This window comes from Balaenoptera physalus (assembly GCF_965194825.1).
Source record: "Balaenoptera physalus genome assembly, chromosome: 2".
Classification (NCBI taxonomy): Eukaryota; Metazoa; Chordata; class Mammalia; order Artiodactyla; family Balaenopteridae; genus Balaenoptera; species Balaenoptera physalus.
Genome location: NC_138883.1, coordinates 159,925,003 through 159,947,802, shown reverse-complemented (window position 1 = coordinate 159,947,802; position 22,800 = coordinate 159,925,003). Strand labels below are relative to the sequence as shown.

At 37.8% G+C, this 22,800-nt stretch overlaps 1 protein-coding gene across 3 annotated transcripts in view; it reads left to right on the top strand.

The window, feature by feature from the left end:
* Window positions 1-44: 44 nt before the first annotated feature.
* Window positions 45-22,800, top strand: part of UPF2 (UPF2 regulator of nonsense mediated mRNA decay) — a gene marked incomplete at its 3' end in the record, with an annotated part of 110,474 nt that continues 87,718 nt past the window's right edge. For all 3 annotated transcript variants that reach the window (XR_014260522.1, XM_082449640.1, XM_082449641.1), the window contains exons 1-4: window positions 45-165; window positions 5,056-5,432; window positions 7,901-8,680; window positions 19,800-19,960. Coding sequence is in view for 2 of the 3 variants with exons in the window: in XM_082449640.1 (XP_082305766.1) it covers window positions 5,074-5,432; window positions 7,901-8,680; window positions 19,800-19,960 (1,300 nt within the window). The remainder of the gene's footprint in view (window positions 166-5,055; window positions 5,433-7,900; window positions 8,681-19,799; window positions 19,961-22,800) is intronic.

Sequence of the window (22,800 nt, the reverse complement as noted above, 5' to 3'; positions counted from 1 at the left end):
GCGCTGGTGAGTGGCGGGCGGGAGGGCCGGCGGGCGGAGGGAGGAGGGGGAGCTGAGGGAAGGCGGGCCCTCGGCTGCGAGCTAGGTGGGGGGAGGGGAGGGGAGAGCCAGAGCGCTGGAGTTGGTGCTGGGAAACCCGGGGCTAATGTTGACAACAGGCTCGAGGTGAGTCCTGGGGAACCTCCTTCCCCTCCGCGCCAACGACCGAGAGGAAGCGGGGCTGGGGGGTACCGGCCTGGACTCCTACTCCCTGGGGGACCCAAGAGGCGCCTCCGCACCCCAGCGCTCCGGGGGTGGCGAGCAGGAGCCGGACCGCGGGTCCGGCGTCGTCCTTCTCACACCCCTCTTCTCCGGAGGCTCCCATCAACGCGGGAGCTCCTGGCCTGGGGCAGGCAGGAGGGGCGGTCGAGGGGGTGCCTGCCCCACATGCCCGGGCCGGGCCTCGGGGCCGGAGGCGGGGAGCCCGCCGTGACGGGCTGCGGCGGTTTGGGGGTGTGGAGGAGAGCGAGGGGAGGTTGGGGAAAGCTCTCGGGGAGCCGGGAGGGAAGCGAGGGCGAGGAAGTGGGGAGGGTGCGTGTGTGGGAGGATGTGGAGCGGGGAGACCGGCCGGAGCGTGTCGGGCTCCGTCGGTGAGGGAGTGTGGGGTGCGAAGTTCGGGTTGGGGCAGGGAAGGTGACCGTGGACCCGCGTGGGAAGGGGAGCTGTGGCGGGGAAGCGTGTCGGGCAGAGGCGTGTGGAGCAAGAGCAGGGGGTTGTGGGAGACGAGGGTGTAGGGGAAGGGGTTTGGGTGTTTTGGGGCAGGCATTAGTGGGTGTACTTTGTTGTTTAGTCCCGTGGGCTGGTGATTCCTCACTTTGCCTTCATGCCGGGCCTCCTGGTCTTCTCTTGTTGGCCCTGTTGAAGTAACCGGACGATCGTGGGTATTTGGTCTCCAGGTTGGCCAAGCAGAGCCAGCTTTCAGGCTTGAGGGGACACTCTGGACCGAACCGTCAGTTCTCTGGCTCCCCTGGGACTTGTACGCAGTGATGCCTCAGACCTGAGGAAAACTATCACTCACTTTGCTCCTTTAGCAGAGTTGATGCGTGTTGATGAGAACTGTACAACTCCTCGAGAAAATCGTTTTTGAACTCTGGTGAAATTTGTAAAAGCTTTGAAAGAGTCCTTTATACTGAGGACGTTCTTTAAAGTCGAAGACTGGGAGGTAATGCCCCTGTGCGGTTTTGCCCTTAGAACATTTTGAATGAATAACCCAGAATGAAAAGAAAAAACAGCACTCTTTTACTCTGGAGCATTTTCAGAGCAGTCTCTTTGTGATTTCATACATCGTCCATATGGTAGTTTGCAAAGGAATATCTCTGAAAGGGAAACACCCCTTCCTCTGCACTCTCCCCGAACACGCCATTGCTAGTACCTGTTTTGCCAGTAAAGTAGTTTTTACTTTTTTCTGGAAGTTAAGAGTATATTTAGAAAACCAAACAAAATATATAGCCCAAGGGCCAAGACACTATTTTGGGAGCTAGGAAGGTGGTTTTAAAGCATGGCTTCCTTTTAAGGACTATGTGAATATAATTATAGTCATTGTAAGAGCTAATCATATCTAATTAAAAGGTCACTAATTTTTACCTTATTTTGAGATAGAATCTATTTAAAAGTTTTAGTTTTTATTTGAAAAACTTGTGAAACATTTTAGGTAAAATAGATGTTTATTAAAGCATGAGTTTATTAAAATAATTTGAAGAAATTCGAGCGTTTCATTAAATACAAATTAACACAGTTCAATTTTTGAAACTTGATGTGGTACAAATGCATACTGATCTGAATCATGTTGTTCGTATCTTTTATTTGTCTTTCTAAATCTTAGAGTCAGGGTGTATAGTGGAAAAGAGCCCTGGACACAGAGTTTGAACCCAGCCACTAAACTAGTTGTGTAATCTAGGGCAGGTCACTCAACGTAAAGATTGAGAATTGGAGTAGGTAAAATCTAGTACTCCTAACTCGAAAAATCTCTCATTTTAGGATGAACTTTTCAGTGTTCTCTGTGAAAGAGAATAAACATTTGTTGAATGCCTCCCTCATGCTGCTACTGATTTAGAAATTTAAGAAGTCTGTAATTCCAGAGAGGTAGCAACAGTTCCATTTTATTGATGAATAGACTCAGAGAAGTTACATTGCCCAGTTTCCATAGCTAGCAGTTTGCAGAGTTGGGATGCAAACTTAAAAGTCTGACTGACTTTAAAGCTCATATTACTTTCACATATTGCGTTGATCCCTTTACATGAACCTTTAGATTTCCATCGTATTTTTTGTTCACTGAAATTTAGTTCCAAGTGTACTTTGGGTATATGTTTGTAATACAAGGATGAAATGATTCAAAGGAGATACCACTCCCAAGACTTAAGGGTCTAACTGAGAATCTGTTTTGCCATGCTTTAGAGCAGAATTTTATTCATGAATGACTACTACAGTTTGATGTAGAAGGCACTTAAAAATCTATTGAATAATTAAGTACTGTGGAGAGTCACAAAAGTTTGGGAGACTCTTGTGCTAATAAATGATGATCCTTTATGAATTTGTCAGATTCCAAGTGAATTTCTTAATGTTTTAACAGAACTTAATATCTAATTTCATCTTCATAGATGAGACATTAATTATAAAATTTGATGCCATTCTTTTTTATATCCTGAGAACTACACTTCCTTGTATCAGCTGAAATGTTGCTTGTTGCTGCTTCACAACAGAAAATACAAATTCTGTATAAACATTATTATTATTTTTTGCATAGAATTACAAATATTCCTAAGTAAGATTATCTTGTTACCTAGGAATTACCTGTCCCCATATGTTTTAGCAAAGAATATGCCAGAAGTTAAAACATCATGTGAAAACTGCATAGCAATTATCAGGGACTCTTTCTACTTTGAGATGTGTAATTCTTATTTGTTGTAGTCAGTATCTGTTGTCAAGTTTTCCAGCTGACAGTTTCATATTCTAAAGGTTCTTCATAACTTTAGGAGTATGAGTTCAGATTCCAGTCTGTCACTAGCTGTGGAGGCCTTGGTCAAGTTACTTGGTCAGGTCTCCATTTACTCATTTATAAAATAGGGAAAGTAATACCCACCTCATAAAGATTTTAGTATCAAATGAGATGATGTATGTAAGATGTTTACTCTGGTACCAGTGAGTAGTAGCCTTTAGTATTCTCTCTTTTGAAAGTTTGCTTGTTTTGGGGCAAAGGTGGTTATTTAATTGAAGCTGCATGAGAAATTGATAACTACACTTCCCAGATAATATAAATATTAACAGTATCTTACCACATAAATACGTAGTTATGCTCTTATATATTTTAATGATTGTTTAAACAGGATTAACAGCCTTTTTTTGTTCAAGTTCCACCAATGGTGTTAACTAAAGCCTTTGGGTGTCATTGTCCAAAAAAAAAAAATGCATAGAACATGGAAGTGGAGGAGAGTAAGAGTAAAAACAGAAAAAGGGAAAGGAAGAGGTGGCTGAGAGAAGGTACAGACTATGACATGTGCCTCCAAAAATTACTGAAAGTGCTTCTGTTGGCTTAGTTTGTCTTTCTGTGGTAATATTTTATTAGAGGGCTGAAATAAATGTTTTGTGTTTATAAAATATTATTGCAAATGTTTTCTTTGCTAACCTAGTTTTTATTGATGTAATTTAAAACCTATATTTGAAAATACTTAAAGAGTACTGTGTTTGTCTTTAGCTTGTAAAAAAAAAACAACTAAGTAGTTAAGTAATTCTATACTTCTTAAATGGAAAGTATTTTGATTTTCTTGGGTACAACTTTCAGATGATTTAGGAATTAAAACATGAAGTACTGTCCATAAAAGAAATTATATGAGGACATTAAGTTCTAAGTAGAGATGTATTTTTAGAAAAGAAAATCATGAATTTTGCTGGGGAATACATTTTTTGTTGCAGAGTTTATTTACGGTTAACTGTATGGAGCCTGTACTATAGACCAGTGCTATCCAAAAGAATTTTCTGTGATGATGAAAATGTTCTATATCTGCACTGTCCGTACCCACTAGCCACATGTGGAGTTGAGCGCTTGAAATATTGATAGTGACTGGAGAACTGAATTTCAAATTCTGTTTAATTTTAATTAATTTACAATGTGAGTAGCCACATGTGGCTAGTGCAGTGGTTTTCAACTGGTGGTGATTTTCCCCCCAGGGGACGTTTGGTGATGTCCAGAGTAATTTCTGGTTTTTAAAACTGGGGAGATACTACTGGCATTTGCTGGATAGAAGGCAGGGATGCTGCGTTTAAACTTTGTGCAGTGCACAGGATAGCGTCCCCCTCCTCCCATCCAGAGAATTGTCTTGCCCAAGGTGTCCTGAGGCTGAGAAACCCTGGGCTGGTGGCCCTTGTATTGGCCGATATAGAAGAGAATATACAGTTTTTTATAATCATTATTATGTTTATTTATAAACTAATTTTGACTAATACTAATAAAGAGATGAAAGGTCTAGTCCAGTTTGGGATAGTTAACAGTTTTTGTATTTGAAAGTTTGATAAGGTTAGAGCAATGAGGTGAAATTTATGAGTCTTCATAGGAGGCAAGAGCTCGTTTATGCTCCCACTTAGATACTTGTATTGAATATTGTATGAAGTAGTGTCAGCAGCATTTCTTAATGGTTGTGAAGTGTGGGGGGTAAAACTGATTCAGAATGTTCTCAGATACATACCGAAGTATTTATGATCAAATATGTTGTTCTGAAGTTGACAGTGGTTGAATCTAGGGAATGGTTACATGGAGTTCCTTATGTTGTGCTCTCCACTTCTGTTTGTGTTTGATTATTTCCTTAATAAAAAGTAGAAAGAAAAAAAATACTTAGACATAGGCATGACTAATAATGACAGAATATGGAATTTTATCACTGAAATAGTATTCGTTTTGCATGCATTTTATTTAATCTCTCACAATTGCCAAGTTGCATTAATATGTTCTGCTTAACAAAATAGTGTCACGTCACTAAAAAACATCACTGCGTCTACAATGCTGACATTCTTTTACTCTTACAGATTGTCCTGGGTAACATAATGCCAGCTGAGCGTAAAAAGCCAGCAAGTATGGAAGAAAAAGAATCTTTACTAAACAGCAAGGAAAAAGACTGCAGTGAAAGGCGGCCAGTGAGCAGCAGGGAGAAACCAAAAGAGGAGATCAAGCTTACCGCCAAGAAGGAGGTTATTAAGGTCCCTGAAGATAAGAAGAAGAAACTGGAAGAAGATAAGAGAAAAAAAGAAGACAAGGAACGCAAGAAAAAAGAAGAAGAAAAGGTGAAGGCAGAGGAGGAATTAAAGAAAAAAGAGGAAGAAGAAAAAAAGAAGCATGAAGAAGAGAGAAAGAAGCAAGAAGAGCAGGCGAAACGTCAGCAGGAAGAAGAGGCTGCCCAGTTGAAGTAAGAACGTTTATTCTAACTATTGATATGCAGGAATGGGAAGATTGGAATGTTTTGGAAAAACAGTGATTATTTGAAATAAAACGTCCAGGGTGCGGTTTCTTGAGAGTTGGGAGTATCTTAATTTACTTGTTCTGCTAGTTTTACTGAGCGGCATGCTTACAGTGCTTTCATTCTTTAAGTTAAATAATAGTCATCTTTAACGAGTATTTTTTGAGGTGTGGGGCACTGGGCTGTTTTTGTTTTTTAAAAAAGCTTTTTTTCATGGTACCTTATGCCATCTTTCTAAGTTGAAAATCTTTAGTTTGTTTTTTTCTTTTTGGCCGCGTCATGGGGCTTGCAGGATCTTAGTTCGCTGACCAGGGATCCAGCCCGGCCCCTGGCAGTGAAAGTGCCAAGCCCTAACCACTGGGATGCCAGGGAATTCCCGAAAATCTTTAGTTCTAAATGGCTGCTATTTGTTGAGTTCTTATTATATGCCAGGCACTACGATTGTATCAGTACATGTCTTCAAGGCAGTCTAATGAAGTAAGCTTTGTGATCCTCGTTTTACAGATTAATAAAATGAAGCTTCAAGAGGTTAAATGACTTGCCTAAGGTCACAGTAAGCAGTAGAGCAGCTGGGATTTGAACCTATGCTGGACTGACTTTAAAACCTTTGTCCTTAAGTACAATTCCATAATGCCTCCCATTCTTCCCTTTATCTAAATCTATTCTTAACCATGTAAATCTGTGCAAGTGATATAATGAACTGGTGAAAAATGAGGTAGTCCCCATGGGAAGACTACCAGGATGTAGCAGAAATGACAGTTGTTGAATAGTGCAGGAGCTCTTCCCTTCATATATATAATTTAAAAAGCTGTTTGCAAACATAAATTTTCATGAATCTCTAGAACAGCTCAGCTACCTACTTTCTTACCAAAGTTCTTTTGTACCTCTATTTTTAATGAGGAACTGGAGCCTTGGGTCTGAAAAGCAGTAGTAGTGACCTGTTTTGGAATATTCAGAACCATGATTCTTGAGAGTTTCTTGCTTATTTTCTATTTTAGTTTTAAAAAAAACAATTCACAAGAATATTTAATTTCACTGTAAGTTTTGTTCTCTCACCCCTCCTATACAAAGAGCTTAAAAAAACAACAGCAACCAAAACCCCAACTTCTTACTGGGAAAAATTCAAGGGTGCAAAAAGTAGAATGAAATGATCTACCACCCCTCCCCGTCTACCCAGCATCAACACTTTGCATTTTTTTCCTTTGGAGTATTTTAAAGCATCACATTATTTCACCTGTAAATGTATAAATATAAATAAATAAATACCTTAAGAGTGTGTGTGTGTGTGTGTGTGTGTGTATATTCATTATATATCAAAGTGTTTCTAATAAAGATGATAATGGAGTTCTTGAGTGCATATACGTAATGAGTTATGCTTTCTTAACGTGTACTCTCACTGCTCATCTTGTGTTTCTCTGTGGCTGGAGGCTTCCAAGAGATACTCACATGTCCCTGTTCCCAGTGGTAGATGCAACTCTCTGTTAACATATTGTGGCTGTTAGTGGAAAAATCATAGAATTATAGGGTAGCTCAGGGATGGTTATCTCAGAAAGATGAAAATCTATTTTATTAGAAATTCATATTTTAAAGTTACATATTTTGGTATCTCAGAAACCTCAAAGTCAGATTGTCTCCACTCTCCCAGTCCTGCCCAAGTTATTTTACTACTTCTACAGTTTAAACATGTCCCATCTTTTTAGTGGAAACATAGGTAGATTTGTTTTTAATTATTCTTTTCAGGATAACACTGAGTCTGTTAACCTTTTATTAAAGTGCTTTTATCCTATAGTTCTTCTGGTTCCTATACAAGCTTTCTTAATTACACTTGAATTTTAAGACCTAAACCTAGCAAGTACTTTTATTAATAAAGGTTTGTTTAATGCTGAAGTATGGAGAAATGGTACTTAACATCTCAAAACATTTTAATGCATTCTTTTATAATGTTTATTCTTTAATTAAAATATTCTTTGTGGACATTTTTTGTTTTTCTGTTTTCCCAATGCTTTTATTTGTTTTAGGTTTTATATCTTTCCCAAACGTATTACTTTATGTTTTTTCATATTAAGCATCATGTGTTTTATTCATTTATTTATTTTTTTCAGCTTTATTGAGTTACAGTTGACAAAAGTGTTTTATCCATTTAGCTTGCCAGTTGGCAGAATGATTTTTAATCTAGTTATTCAGAATCCTCCAATCTGCCACTTTTGGTGTTATCAGTAGAATGGGTTCTCATTATCTTAAGTTATTAATCAGATGTCTTTAAAGTAGTGAAAGGGCCTCTTGCATCTTTTGTTCCTCTTGGATTCTGTTGCTTTTCTGATCACCTTCTCATTGGCTTTCACTCTTATAGGATTCATCAGTGATGCTTCAAAATATACAGGGTATTGTACTTACGTGTTTGTTTGTTTTTTATATAGAGAGAAAGAGGAATCCCTTCAGCTTCATCAGGAGGCTTGGGAACGACATCAGTTAAGGAAGGAACTTCGTAGCAAAAACCAAAATGCTCCAGACAACCGACCAGAGGAAAATTTCTTTAGCCGACTAGACTCAAGTTTGAAGAAAAATACCGCTTTTGTCAAGAAACTAAAAACTATTACGGAACAACAGAGAGACTCCTTGTCCCATGATTTTAATGGCCTAAATTTAAGCAAGTACATTGCAGAGGCTGTAGCTTCTATTGTGGAAGCAAAGCTAAAAATATCTGATGTGAATTGTGCTGTGCACTTATGCTCTCTCTTTCACCAGCGTTACGCCGACTTTGCCCCATCACTTCTTCAGGTTTGGAAAAAACATTTTGAAGCAAGGAAAGAAGAGAAAACACCTAACATTACCAAGTTAAGAACTGATTTGCGTTTCATTGCAGAATTGACAATAGTTGGGATTTTCACTGACAAGGAAGGTCTTTCCGTAATCTATGAACAGCTAAAAAATATTATTAATGCTGATCGGGAATCCCATACCCATGTTTCTGTGGTGATTAGTTTTTGTCGACATTGTGGAGATGATATTGCTGGACTTGTACCAAGGAAAGTAAAGAGTGCTGCAGAGAAGTTTAATTTGAGTTTTCCTCCTAGTGAGATAATTAGTCCAGAGAAACAGCAACCTTTCCAGAATCTTTTAAAAGAATACTTTACGTCTTTGACCAAACACCTGAAAAGGGACCACAGGGAGCTACAGAATACTGAGAGACAAAACAGGTGATTTTCAAATGTTTCTCAGAAATGAGAATTTATTTTGGAGCTCATACTTAAAAAATTTTAAAGTCTTCATGCCACTGAAAGAACTTTTGGAAAAGGGCTCATTGCAGGTGATTTCTTAACATTCCAGGAAAATTTCACAGTGTAACAATCTAAGTACTCATGTTTAAATGTGAGTCTTCGATAGATTTTGTTTCTGATTTTAAAAGAAATCCGGCAAGTATGTGGTGATTTTTACTTTGTGGATCTGTTTTCTTCCTGTCATTTAAAAAACTCCTTAATGTTGAGGGATAAGTTTTCTTAATGTTGAGGAATAAGTTTTCTTTTTCTGTCACTTTAACTTATCTGCTATTTTTCTGTGTGTTTTGCTCTTCCCTCTCTATAACAGGTTTGCTTTCATTGTTTTGTATTTTAGTTTATTGGTGTCACTGTTGATACTCGCTTTTTAAGAGAACAAGTCATTCATTATCAGTGATATTTTAGATTAGAAATTTGCAAAATAATGTACCAAAGTAGCTGTGAAAAAATTCTTCAAGTGCAACTCTGCATTTATGGGAGTCTTTCTCCTGGGGACATCCATTCAAAATTCTAAAGGAATGTGTGTCCCTGATTTAGGCCACCTTTGACAGTTACAAGATACTGTAGACTACTGTGTAGCATCTGCACCTAGAAGGCATCAACAAGCTAAAAGTTGATGCAGTTGGTGGGTATTAGGTCAACTTTATGGAGGGTTGGATTTGGAGGAGGGCTGAAGGGGTACAGAAAGGAGGCAACAGCAGTAGCCTTTGGTTGGATACTCTGCAGCTATTTAAAGTGCATGTAGGGGTCAGAACACTTATTCCTATAAGCCTGTAGTTGGGGAGGACTGACTGGTTTAAGTAGTTACCACTAGAAGGTGATTGACTCAACCAGAAAAGACTGCCATAGTATATGCCAGTAGTTCAGTTAGGTCAGGGGTAAGATAGGTGCAGAGACTATATGGATAAATCCTTGGTGGCTGAAGATCACTAAGAGGTGAGAATTTAAGATGGCAGTGGTGCTCCTTAATGTTTCTTAAAAAAAAAAAGCATCCTCTTTTTTTGCTTTTGAATAGCAAGGACTGTTTTTAAAAAAAAATTAATTAATTAATTAATTAATTTATGGCTGTGTTGGGTCTTCGTTGCTGCGCACGGGCTTTCTCTAATTGCGGCAAGCGGGGGCTACTCTTTGTTGCGGTGCGTGGGCTTCTCATTGTGGAGGCTTCTCTTGTTGCGGAGCACAGGCTCCAGGCACATGGGCCTCAGTAGTTGCAGCACGCAGGCTCAGTATTTGTGGCTCACTGGCTCAGTAGTTGTGGCTCACAGGCTCTAGAGCACAGGCTCTGTAGTTGTGGCGCACGGGCTTAGTTGCTCCACGACATGTGGGATCTTCCCGGACCAGGACTTGAACCCGTGTCCGCTGCATTGGCAGGCGGATTCTCAACTAGTGTGCCGGCAGGGAATCCCTAGCAAGGACTGTTTTAAACTTTGAAGAGGCTACTTCAGAATATACTTGTATAGCCAGTAATGGGTTAAAAAGGAAAGTAGGGTCCTCTATTAATAATTCTCACATATTTAACGTTTCTTTTTTAAATTTTATTTATTTTATTTTTGGCTGCGTTGGGTATTTGTTGCTGCTCGCGGGCTTTTGCTAGTTGGGGCAAGTGGGGGCTACTCTTCGTTGCAGTATGCGGGCTTCTCATTGTGGTGGCTTCTCTTGTTGTGGAGCACAGGCTCTAGGCGCGTGGGCTTCAGTAGTTGTGGCACATGGGCTCAGTAGTTGTGGCATGTGGGCTCTAGAGTGCAGGTTCAGTAGTTGTGGAGCATGGGCTTAGTTGTGCCGTGGCATATGGGATCTTCTTGGACCCGGGATCGAACCTTTGTCCCCTGCATTGGCAGGCAGATTTTAACCACTGCGCCACCAGGGGAGCCCCAAGGTTTTGTTTTTTTTCTTTCTTTTTTTCCCCAAGTTTTCTACTTTTTCCATTTCCCGTGTGTCCTACCTAATACATCACAGCTGATTTTGAAAGTATGTTTTGATTACTTTTTATTGGCTACTTTAAGGGTTTTGTGTGTGTGTGTTTTTTTTTTTTTTAAGGTGTAGGCTTATTTATTTATTTATTTTTGGTTGTGTTGGGTCTTCGTTTCTGTGCGAAAGCTTTCTCTAGTTGCGGCAAGTGGGGGCCACTCTTCATCACGGTGCGCGGGCCTCTCACTATCGCGGCCTCTCTTGCTGCGGAGCACAGGCTCCAGACGCGCAGGCTCAGTAATTGTGGCTCACGGGCCTAGTTGCTCCGCGGCATGTGGCATCTTCCCAGACCAGGGCTCGAACCCGTGTCCCCTGCACTGGCAGGCAGATTCTCAACCACTGCGCCACCAGGGAAGCCCTGTGTGTGTGTTTTTGATTGGCCTCACAGAAGCTTATAGGGTAGAGAGTCTGTAATGATTTAATCCGGTCATCCTTCCAATGCAAAATGGAATCCATTTTATAGATTATCTGACAAGTTATCCTTCTGAAAACTTCTCGAGCTTAGTGCTCTGAGCCATTCCACTGTTGGACACACCTATTTGCTAGGAATTCAAGCTGATGTTTAACGCCCCGTATAATGGTTCCCTTTGATTTACTTCTTTTTTCTGATACAGACGGAATAAAGCTACTCAAAGTGGGGGTCCATGAACTATTTACCTGTTCACAATGAATTAAGCTGAGAAACTTTAGACTAAGCATTTAGACGTTTTGATAGCAATTCTCCATTGCCATGATATTGTCACTGTATTTTATAGCTGTGCTGTGATTGGAAAGAAAATTATTCCTTTATGGCAGATAGTTTGAGAAACACTGGCATGTGACATGTCTCTTCTTTTACACCAGGATGTCTCAAATATTTGCAGACTGCCAAGATGTTTCCCTTTCATCTTCTCCAGGCTAAATACCACTGGTTCCCTCAGTATGCTACATGATTTCCAGACACTTCACTGTTCTTAGGACGTCTGTTTTGGATGCCTTCTTATCTGCTTATGACCTACAATTCCATTAGTTTTTATAGCTGCCTTGTCAGTCTTGACTCTTTGTTACACCTAAAGACTAATCTCTCAGAGGAACTGCTGCCCAGCCAGTTATTCACCTTGAACTAGTGAAATAATTTTTTTATACCTAATACAGACTTACCTCTTTGAAACTTTATTTAGATACTTCTGGCATATTATGTTAGCCTAATGATAATCGATGTGTGTGTGTGTGTGTGTGTGTGTTTGCTGCACTGCGCGGCTTGTGGGATCTTAGTTCCCCAACAAGGAATCGAACCCAGGCCACTTCAGTGAAAGCACTGAGTTCTAACCACTGGATCGCCAGGGAAGTCCCAATGATGTGTATATTATTAATTGTACTTATGCATTGGTCACATTTAGATTAGATAAGCAGACCTTTTTTTTTTTTGTTATTAAAGTCACGCAAGAAAATTTTGAACAGGATCTCGTGTTGAGAGCACAGCTTTGTGGCCTTTTCCTAGAAACTTACTCATTTTAATACAGAACTATTAACTATGGTTGGTTATTAGAGGAGGTTATTTACTAAGTGTAAATTGACCTTAGCATGGTAGCAGTTATTTTATCACAGAGACTGTCCAATTAGATGTAATAATTTGGGGGAATGTGAGAATCTTAATCACAATGTAGAAAATAATTGGCATATAGCTTAATAAGTCACTCATGCCTTAGGATAGCTTCAACTTGAGCAGCCTCTGTAGTGAGGATTTAAATGCCTGACTGAGCAAAGAAGACATGAGGAATTGGTTAGTGCAGAGTCCCTACTTGGCCTAATGTTAGTCTCCTTACTTCTAAGAGGGTACATTACAGTTAAAATGACCAGTTTCCAAAAGTTTCTCCCTCCCAATCATTATCCAGTAGGTGTTGTGAAGTTTTTCTGTATCATAGGAATAAATCATAGGCAATCGTTTTCCCCAGTAAGGTTTCTCTTACGCATGATAATGCTAGAAATCTAAGTGCCAAGCTAGTGAGTATTTAATGCTCGTACATAGTTGAAATACTTTAAGCCTTTATTCAATATCTCAATAATGATGGTTTTAAAAAAGTGACTGTATTTTCAGTCTATGGATTATAAATGCTCTTGGTCATTTTAATTAACTTGGGAGATGGCACTGTGCTTAGGGGTTGTGAAGTGTTAGTCTGTACTCATTAAAGTCTTTACTTAAAATTTTATTTAACCAATTTAAAAAAATAGAGTAATAAAATCTCTGGTGTTTTCTTAAAAACACTGTAATGAATGAATGAAGAAGGTGACTGAATAAGACCTATCGAATCTCAGTTGTTATCTCGGCTGATAGATTTTAGATAGCTACTTCTGTTTCTAGCCCCCTGAGGGATTTACAGTTGTCAGCCAGCAATACAATTGACCCTAGCGTTGGGTGAATTCTAATAAATTTGAATTTATAAGCTTTTCATACTTTAAGTACAAAATCTTATTTTTAAAATGCATTTGGTTAAGTGTTTGATCTGGGGAATGAAAATTAATATTTACACATTTAAAAGATCATTTAGTAATATTTGCCAATTTAGAATTAATAGCTTTACTTCTTGCTTTGTTTTTTATGTTCAGTGCTCTTTATACTTGAAATGCTTTGTACTTTGAGATATTATTCTCATTAAGGTAACATAACCTAGTATTTTTTTGGCATTTAATAAAAATTGGGTGAATAAATGATTTAATTTTATTAGATGTAACTTAATGTTAATTATGTAACAGTTCATTTCTAGCAGTATAGTGAAATCATGAATTCAGATATTAAGTCAGAATTCTTGCTTGAATAATTCTGAAGTGTCTTAATTTCTTTTTTTTTCTTCTTAATTGGTGGGAGTGGGGGTATGTTTCTCTTTTCAGTACTGGTGAATTATGACCTTCATGATTGCATGCTCAGTCCAACAGCAGTAAATGATTTAAAGTTTAGTAAGGAAGAGAAATGGAGGTAGAATGTAGGCTTTTCCCTTGTTAATAAAACCAGGGAGGTTTCTTTTTTTTTTTTTGAATTTTTGAATTTTATTTTATTTTTTTATACAGCAGGTTCTTATTAGTTATCCATTTTATACATATTAATGTATATATGTCAATCCCAATCTCCCAATTCATCACCGCCCTCCCCTCCCCCGCCAGAGGTTTCTTTTATTATTGTAAATTCATGAGGCATTACTTTAACAGTGTTGAAACCTGAAAACACATCAACCTGAAATTAAATAGTGTTGCTTTTACCTTTCACATTCTTTCCAGATAAGTTGTACCTTGCCTTTACAGGGAGATTGTTTAATAAATTATGTAGTAATATTTAAGCACTATTAAAATGTTATATCACTGTGCTTTAGACTTACAGAGGCTTTAACAATTTTATAAGTGCTTCAAAATTGTTACCTCCTTCCAGATATTTTCTAATTCTGAGTCAATGACTTTGACATAGTTGGTTAATAAATCTTTGGGTACAGTTATGCTAACTATTGCTCTAGTCTCTTTTCATATAAGATTGTACAACATCTATAACCAAATTCTAAAATGAAACCACAAGAAAATTCAAGTTCTCATGAGAATTTGACAGAGCGCTAAAGGAGATGAAAAGTGAAACCTAGTAGTTTTTCATGGGTCTGCTTCATGGTTATTTTTTCAAGATTTGGCCATGTGTTCTATGTTGTTTTGCATGACTGCATAAGAACAAAGCTAAAATGGATTTTCTGTGGTCTTTTCAAGATTTTTTTCTTTTTTAACTTGGCTGATAGAAGATCAAAATAATACTTGGCATTGAAGTTCTTGCATTTTCTACAGTGAGCTCTGGCATTTTTTTTTTTTCCACGAAAATACTGTTTTACATTGATATAGTGCATCAGATGTATGATTCCAATTGATCCTCACAGTACCCTTGAAAGAAATACCTGTATTTTGAAGGTGATAGATCCGATTTAGGGATTAAAGAGCTTGCCCAATGTGACTTGGCTAGCAAATGATAGAATCAGGTTCTTTCCTACCTTTTCATTCTGTTTTTTTCACATCTTCCATAGTACTCATTTTCATCTGCATTTAGTACTTATTTTTTTATTATTATTATTTTTAATGTTATATATTTTTAAAATTAATTATTTTTGTCTGCGTTGGGTCTTTGTTGCTGTGCGTGGGCTTTCTCTAGTTGCGGTGAGCGGGGGCTACTCTTTTTTGGTTTTTTTGGGGTTTTTTTGGCTGTGTTGGGTCTTCGTTGCTGTGCATGGGCTTTCTTTAGTTGCGGTGAGTGGGGGCTACTCTTGGTTGTGGTGCGCGGGCTTCTCATTGTGGTGGCTTCTCTTGTTGCGGAGCACGAGCTCTAGGTGCGCAGGCTTCAGTAGTTGTGGCCCGTGGCTCAGTAGTTGTAGCTTGTGGGCTCTAGAGCTCAGGCTCAGTAGTTGTGGCGCATGGGCTTAGTTGCTCCGTGGCATGTGGGATCTTCCCAGACCAGGACTCGAACCTGTGTCCCTTGCATTGGCAGGCAGATTCTTAACCACTGCGCCACCAGGGAAGTCCTAGTACTTATTTTTAAGGTGTCTAGTAAACTCATTAGCTACTGAGGACTTACAAAGTCAAATCCAAACAAAAGAAGGACCCAAAAGAGAATATAAAACAAGAACCTCAATGTGGGAAGGCTTGCCTTTGATACATGCATTTGAGAGACATCCTAATTCAAAATAAGGTACCAAGTGGATAATTTTAATTTTATTTGAGAGGCAGTATAATCCAGTAGTTATGAGAATGGACTTCGGAGCCATACTGCTTGGGTTCAAGTTTTAGATGTCATTTACTCATTCTGTAGCTTTGGGCAAGTTACCTCACATCTCTGTGCTTTGGTTTTCTCTTCTGTAAAATGGGATAACAGTAGCACTCTACCTTTGAGGTACATGTGAACAATGCAGTGAACTCATATGTGTAAAAGCATTTAATAACAGTATCTGGCACATTGTAAGTATTCAATAAATGTTAGTTCACCATTAACAGTATATTGCCTGCTCAATCCTTCAGAAAGGTTTTTGAATGAGAATTTCTCTTTGTGCCTTTTTATGATTTTGAAAATTTGTATGTTAAACTTCTTAAACTTTCATGGGTTATTTTAAAAATTCATTTTTAAAAACAATACAAAACAACAGAATAAACACTGTACAAAATTAAAGAAATAGCAAGAAAGTCAGGCAATAACAATAAAAATGAAAAAAATGGAAAAAAAGAAAACCGAATGTCTCAATACTAGAATTTTTTGAGGCATCTGTGGCTTTTCTTATTTATGAGATATAATGCTTGATTCCAGAATGGACTATTTGAAATTTTCTGTCAGTTTTACAATATTAAGTTAAATTAATATTAAATGTAATATAAAAAACCCTCCAGAAATCAAGGATTGATGTACCTTAGGGGGTCCTCCCAGATAGTGATAGCTCATATTTTGGGTGAAGGAGGTCTACTTTCTTATTTTTTTATTACAGTGAATAAGACTTGGAATTAGTTTTGTTTTCATTGCTTACTTTTCATATCTTTATGGTACCATTTCCTCCCTATCGTTCAGTGATAGCAGGAGAGAGAATGAACTTGTTTATAATATACTTAACAGTGATACTCCGTTATCTCCAGTTATGACAGGGATTGGCAAACTATGGCCTGCAGGCCAGATTAGGCCCACCACTCGTTTTTGTACAGCCGGTGAGCTAAGAATGGTCTTTACCTTTTTACATGGTTCAAAAAAATCGAAGAACATTTTGTGAAATAGTAAAACTATATGATGTTTAGACTTCAGTGTCCATAAATAAAGTTTTATTGGAACATAGTCACACTCATTTGTTTACATATTGTCCGTGGCTACTTTTGTGCTATATCAGCAGAGTTGAGTAGTCGCAACAAAGACCATATGGTCTGCAAAGCTTAAAATAATTATTATCTGGCGCTTTGCAGAAAAAGTTTGCTGACCTCTGGTTTATGACAGTCTCAGAATAATGGCTTCAAAGCAGCTTTGTGTAATAGATGTGTTTCTGAAGAGATTGTAATTAAAGTGGTATGTGATGAATCATATCTTCAGCTTGATTTTGCTTAGTGATATATTCCCATGGAATTTACATAAGAAATTTTGGTGAGATTTACACTGATGTACAGAAAAGGTACTCTGGTCAAAGGTGCTGTGTATATTTAGTTCCCTCATACAGGTCTAAAATTTAATCAAACTGAAAAACTTCCATATGGACTTCATAAACTTATAAAAACTGACTTATATAGTACATTAACTAGAAACTGTTTCATTTAAATTTCATTAGAACCTCTAAATAACTAGGGATTTTGAATTTTCAGGTACCTGTGATGGGTTCTTTCTTTGCTTGAAGTCTGTAGTCTTATTACATGCTGTAGGATTAGTCAGATGTTTAGGAAATGTATATTAAATAAATGGTAAGGAAAAAGTACATATGACTATATAAGTTTTTGTGTATAACAGAACTCTTCTAATGCCATTTCATTGGTATCCTGTACTGCTTTCTGAGCGCGTAGTATAAGATTCGGTTAGAAAACCAGTCAACCAAAATCTAACCCTCCCCCCCCAACTAGTCTCGTTAAACAATAACCTAAACACGTATAAATTAAGTAGTTAGGTAAATTAGTACTGTTAAAAGTTTAATCGTGGAATTGAGGTTTTGGGAGGACGAGGAATATCTCTGAAGCTTCAAAGTTTTGACTGGTTCCAGGAGAAATGGAAAGGAACTGAATGCATACAAAGGGACCCCTCATAGAATTCAGTCACTTTTAATTTACCCATGCAAAGTCCCAGGCAAAAGTTTGAAAGTGAAGTTGATACTGGAAAAAAGAGTTCATTTTCTGTTCTGATATAAAATAGTCACCACCTTGCTACAGCTTGTATGTCATAAATCCTTAGTGAATATTATATAACCTAAACTGGGTGTATGTTCTTCAGATGACCAGAATGTCAACTTGTTAGAGAAATAAAGTTCCAGGTTCATGGTATTTTGAGATATTTTCCAGTTTCGTTTCAAGCTGAAATAATTTTGCATCTTAGTTGTCATTAGAGGTTTTGAAATCCCTTGGAACTATTATTATCCCTTTTAACATAATTTGTTTCTGAATAAACTCAAGTTTTTATTAATTAACATTTTTCCTAATAATTGTAGAACATTTTAGAGTAGCCTGCCTTTGAGTATTATTTATTCAAATTATTTAATTTTAATGGCTTTTTTAACTTCAAAAATGACATGACTTCTAATTAAAAGTTCAAACAAGCTCATTTAAAGTAATGTCAGTCATTTCTTTCATGGCTTGAATATTTTTAAATGCTTGGGTTTTTGCTTTAATTAAAAAAATTCTTTCATAAAACTTACTGAAAGAAACTTTGTTCTTGCCTGTAAAGTTAGTCTGAAATATATGTTAGAAGAGAGAAAGAAACTGTTCTTTAGTGACAGTGTTGTTAGAGGAATACTTTTTAGCCTGGATTATTATGGTTAAACTATCTTGGCATTTTACTTATCTATTTGTAGAACGATATTGTCTAATGTGTATTTAAATCACAAGAAAATGAATGAAAAATTCTCACTTTAGATCCTAATAGGCCAGATTTGGGGAAAAAAAGAATTGGATTTAATGAATAATAATTGATCTTTTTATTGATCTATCTTGTGCTTGTAAATGGGAACTGCTATTCCTAAAAATAGAAAATGTTGCTATTTGGAATATTGTAGCATTTAAACAAAAGTTTCTGTGGATAAGAATGGGATAAGATGGGAAACTTTGGAAATTGTTCCAAATAAGCAGGGATAAGTAAGTGTAGGCATGGATTTTCTACTTCATTTTCTATAACTTTTAAGGAGATAACACACAAAAAACTCTCTAACTCATTTTCTTCACTGTTCATAAGGAAACTCAAAACAAGGAATAAAAAATACTTTTAAATATTACTTTTGAAAATGACTTAATTTACAATTTATAATTGACTTTTTGAAATCCATATTGTATTTGTATTAAGGTTGATAAATTTCAGATGTTACACTACTACATAAATATTTAGTTGTAGAAAAATTGGGTCCAGCTATAGACATTTCAACCATCTAAACTACTACAGTAAAATTTTTACTTTATACAATTTGAAAATTTTCATTAGTTTTACATTTCTAATTATGGGTGGCTTATTAGTGAACTGTTTACAGAGTGCAGGAGTACTTGTGTCCTCTGCTCCTCAGGGCGGCCTGGCCTTGATTAAGTGGGTTTGCTCAGTTAATATTTGTTAAATGGATAAATAACGAGTGCTTGCACAGTAGCTTGAGAATTGACTACACAGAAGATGTAGGCTTTTTCAACATAATCTCGAATCAAATCACTGTGAAAGTTTAAAGATACTGATTCTTTCTATAATGTGCTGTTTTTGAAAACCAACTTGTATGTCTGATGGGAATATGGCTGTAACAAAATACTAAAAATTAGTGGCATACTGTTTTTTTTAAAAATTTATTTATTTATTTTATTTATTTTATTTTTGGCTGCGTTGGGTCTTCGTTTCTGTGCGAGGGCTTTGTCTAGTTCCGGCGAGCAGGGGCCACTCTTCATTGCGGTGCGTGGGCCTCTCACTGTTGTGGCCTCTCTTGTTGCGGAGCACAGGCTCCAGACGTGCAGGCTCAGTAGTTGTGGCTCACGGGCCCAGTTGCTCCATGGCATGTGGGATCTTCCCAGACCAGGGCTCGAACCCATGTCCCCCTGCATTGGCAGGCAGATTCTCAACCACTGCGCCACCAGGGAAGCCCCCATACTATTGAATTTTATATTTCTGCAAGCATAATTGTTAATCACACTTCATGTTTTCTGAAGAACCAGTGTGAAAATTTAATTGTTTAAAAAATTTTAATTGTTCAGGTGAATTTGATGTACAAGTTTTAATTTCAGATATGTCTTGAAAGTTAAGTATTAAAAATAAGTTGTTAAATAAGATTGTGTTAATAAGCTTGTGTGATAAAGTCAAATTTTATAGAACATTCCCAATGTAATAATACATGATCCCATCTATTTGATAAGATTATCAGATTATTTCATCATTTGTTTATAGGCGTATTCTACATTCTAAAGGGGAGCTAAGCGAAGATAGACATAAACAGTATGAGGAATTTGCTATGTCTTATCAGAAGCTGCTGGCAAATTCTCAATCCTTAGCAGACCTTTTGGATGAAAATATGCCAGATCTTCCTCAAGACAAACCAACACCAGAAGGTAAGATATCCTTAAAAACAAACATTGTGATTTTTTTTTAGTAAGCACTAATCACTTATATCTTTAGTCTTCTCAGATGTGTAATATTGAAAATGGATGTTTTGAAATGTCTTTAAAATTTTTTAAATGAAGAAGTAGTATTAAGACCTAATAAGAACGTTGAAAATCTACTTGAAATGCTTCTCTGAATGGAAAAGGCTTTGCACTTAGAGAATAATAATTAACTCATATGATGATATGATGAATTTCTTCAGGTTCTTTTCTTTTTAATAATAACTTTACTTATTTATTTAATTTTTGGCTGCATTGGGTCTTCGTTGCTGTGCGTGGGCTTTCTCTAGTTGCAGTGAGCAGGGGCTACTCTTCATTGTGGTGCGTAGGCTTCTCATCGCGGTGGCTTCTCTTGTTGTGGAGCACGGGCTCTAGGTGCGCAGCCTTCAGAGGTGGCAGCGCGTGGGCTCAGTAGTTGTGGCTCACAGGCTCTAGAGCACAGGCTCAGTAGTTGTGGTACACGTGCTTAGTTGCTCTGCGGCATGTGGGATCTTCCTGGACCAGGGCTCGAACCTGTGTCCCCTGCGTTGGCAGGCGGATTCTTAACCACTGCCCCATCAGGGAAGTCCCTTCAGGTTCTTTTGTAATAGATACCCTTAGATTGTGTCTAACAGGGGCCTGTCTTAAACCATAGTTGGAGCTACAGAAAGATTTACTTTATATCTTGGATAGGTAATAAGGTGAATTGGACATTTGGGATACTAATATTTCTGTGCTTATTTTTATTTATAATTTAGTTGTTTTCAATGGTATATTATCTTAAATTGTTACTTAGAACTAAAGCCTACTTTGCAGTTTTATAAGATAAATTGTTTATCATTTTGTAAGATGAGTTACTTTCCGTATTATTTCGAAGGTGTTTTAAACTTTCTTTTTGGTAAGGCTCCTAATATACTATTCTAACATCACACCAACTACTGGAAAAATTACTTTCGGTAGATAAATGTTAATACATTATTAATCTTAAAACTATCTGAAAATCCTATTTACTTAAAAATCTTAAAAGTGAAATATTTGTGAAGTGTCCTTTTATAATACAAGAAGGTATTTTGTATTTTACATCCTCAATAAGAAAATACGCGTTGTATACTGTGAATACATTTATGGTCCTTCCTTGGTATCTGCAGGGGATTGGTTCCAGGACCTCCAACGATGCTCAAGTCCCTCATATAAAATGGCTTAGTATTTGCATATAACCTGCACACATCCTCTCATATACTTTAAATCATCATGTAGATTACTTATAATACCTAATACAATGTAGATGTAAATGCTGTGTAACAAAGTTGACAAAGTTCTGCCATCATTATTTTTTATTTTAAATAAATTTATTTATTTATTTATTTATTTTTGGCTGCGTTGGGTCTTTGTTGCTACACGTGGGCTTTCTGGTTGCGGGGAGTGGGAGCTACTCTTCGTTGCGGTGCGCGGGCTTCTCGTTGCGGTGGCTTCTCTTGTTGCGGAGCACGGGCTCTAGGCACGCGGGCTTCAGTAGTTGTGGCACGTGGGCTCAGTAGTTGTGGCTCGCAGGCTCCAGAGCGCAGGCTTAGTAGTTGTGGCGCACAGGCTTAGTTGCTCCACAGCATGTGGGATCTTCCCGGACCAGGGCTTGAACCCGTGTCTCCTGCATTGGCAGGCGGATTCTTAACCACTGCGCCACCAGGGAAGTCCCTCTCAGGATTTTTTTGTTTTGTTTTGTTTTTAATTCTGGTTTCTGCTCTGTTAGATTCTTTTTTTTTAATTAATTAATTAATTGATTAATTTTTGGCTGCATTGGGTCTTCGTTGCTGCTCGTGGGCTTTTCTCTAGTTGCGACGAACGGGGGCTACTCTTCCTTGCGGTGCACGGGCTTCTCATTGCGGTGGCTTCTCTTGTTGCGGAGCATGGTCTCTAGGTGTACGGGCTTCAGTAGTTGTGGCACGTGGGCTTTAGAGCGCAGGCTCAGTAGTTGTGGTTCACGGACTTAGTTGCTCCACGGCATGTGAGATCTTCCCGGACCAGGGCTCGAACCCTTGTCTCCTGCATTGGCAGGAGGATTCTTAACCCCTGCACCAACAAGGAACCCCTCAGGGTGAATTTTAATCTGCAGGATCATTCTCTAGTTTGGAGAGATGTACAGTGAGGATAGATATAATCATGAATGGTCTCATGATCATGAAGTAGGAAATTAGTTACTTTTAATGTTCTGAGTTTAAGAAAGTGTAGTTGTATGTAAGGTAGACTGTGTGTGTGTGTGTGTGTGTGTGTGTGTTATACATGGTTTTCCACTCTCTACTGAAATATCTATATATTTCCTCATCATTCCTTCCCTTCCTTTCCAGTTATTTATCAATTGACCATTTATGGCAATCTGTCTTATACCAAGTTAATACCAAAAGGGGTTGCTTTTAAGGGTTTATGGTAAGATAAACCATAAACTTGTGATGATAATTATGATATAAATTGTACAGAGGGTTGCGAGTCTTAAAAAAATGCATCATAGGGGAGGTGGGACTTTAAGCTGGATGTTTAGGAATGACCAGGCTTATATATTTCTTATATTGGTTTTAGGTTTTATGAAGGTGGGCCTAATATATCAAATGGCTACTTAATCTCATATCAGTTGCTTAAAACATTTAAGAGAAATGCATCTTTATCCTACGCTTTCCTCTTGTCTGTCCTGGTTTAGAGCTTTACTTAAAACACAGTTTGTGATTTTCTGGTAAAGATGGTTACATGAACAGTCCAGAGTGCTTGTGGATTGAAGAAGCGTCTGTTAATCAAAACATTCAAGGTTCATTGGTTTTAAT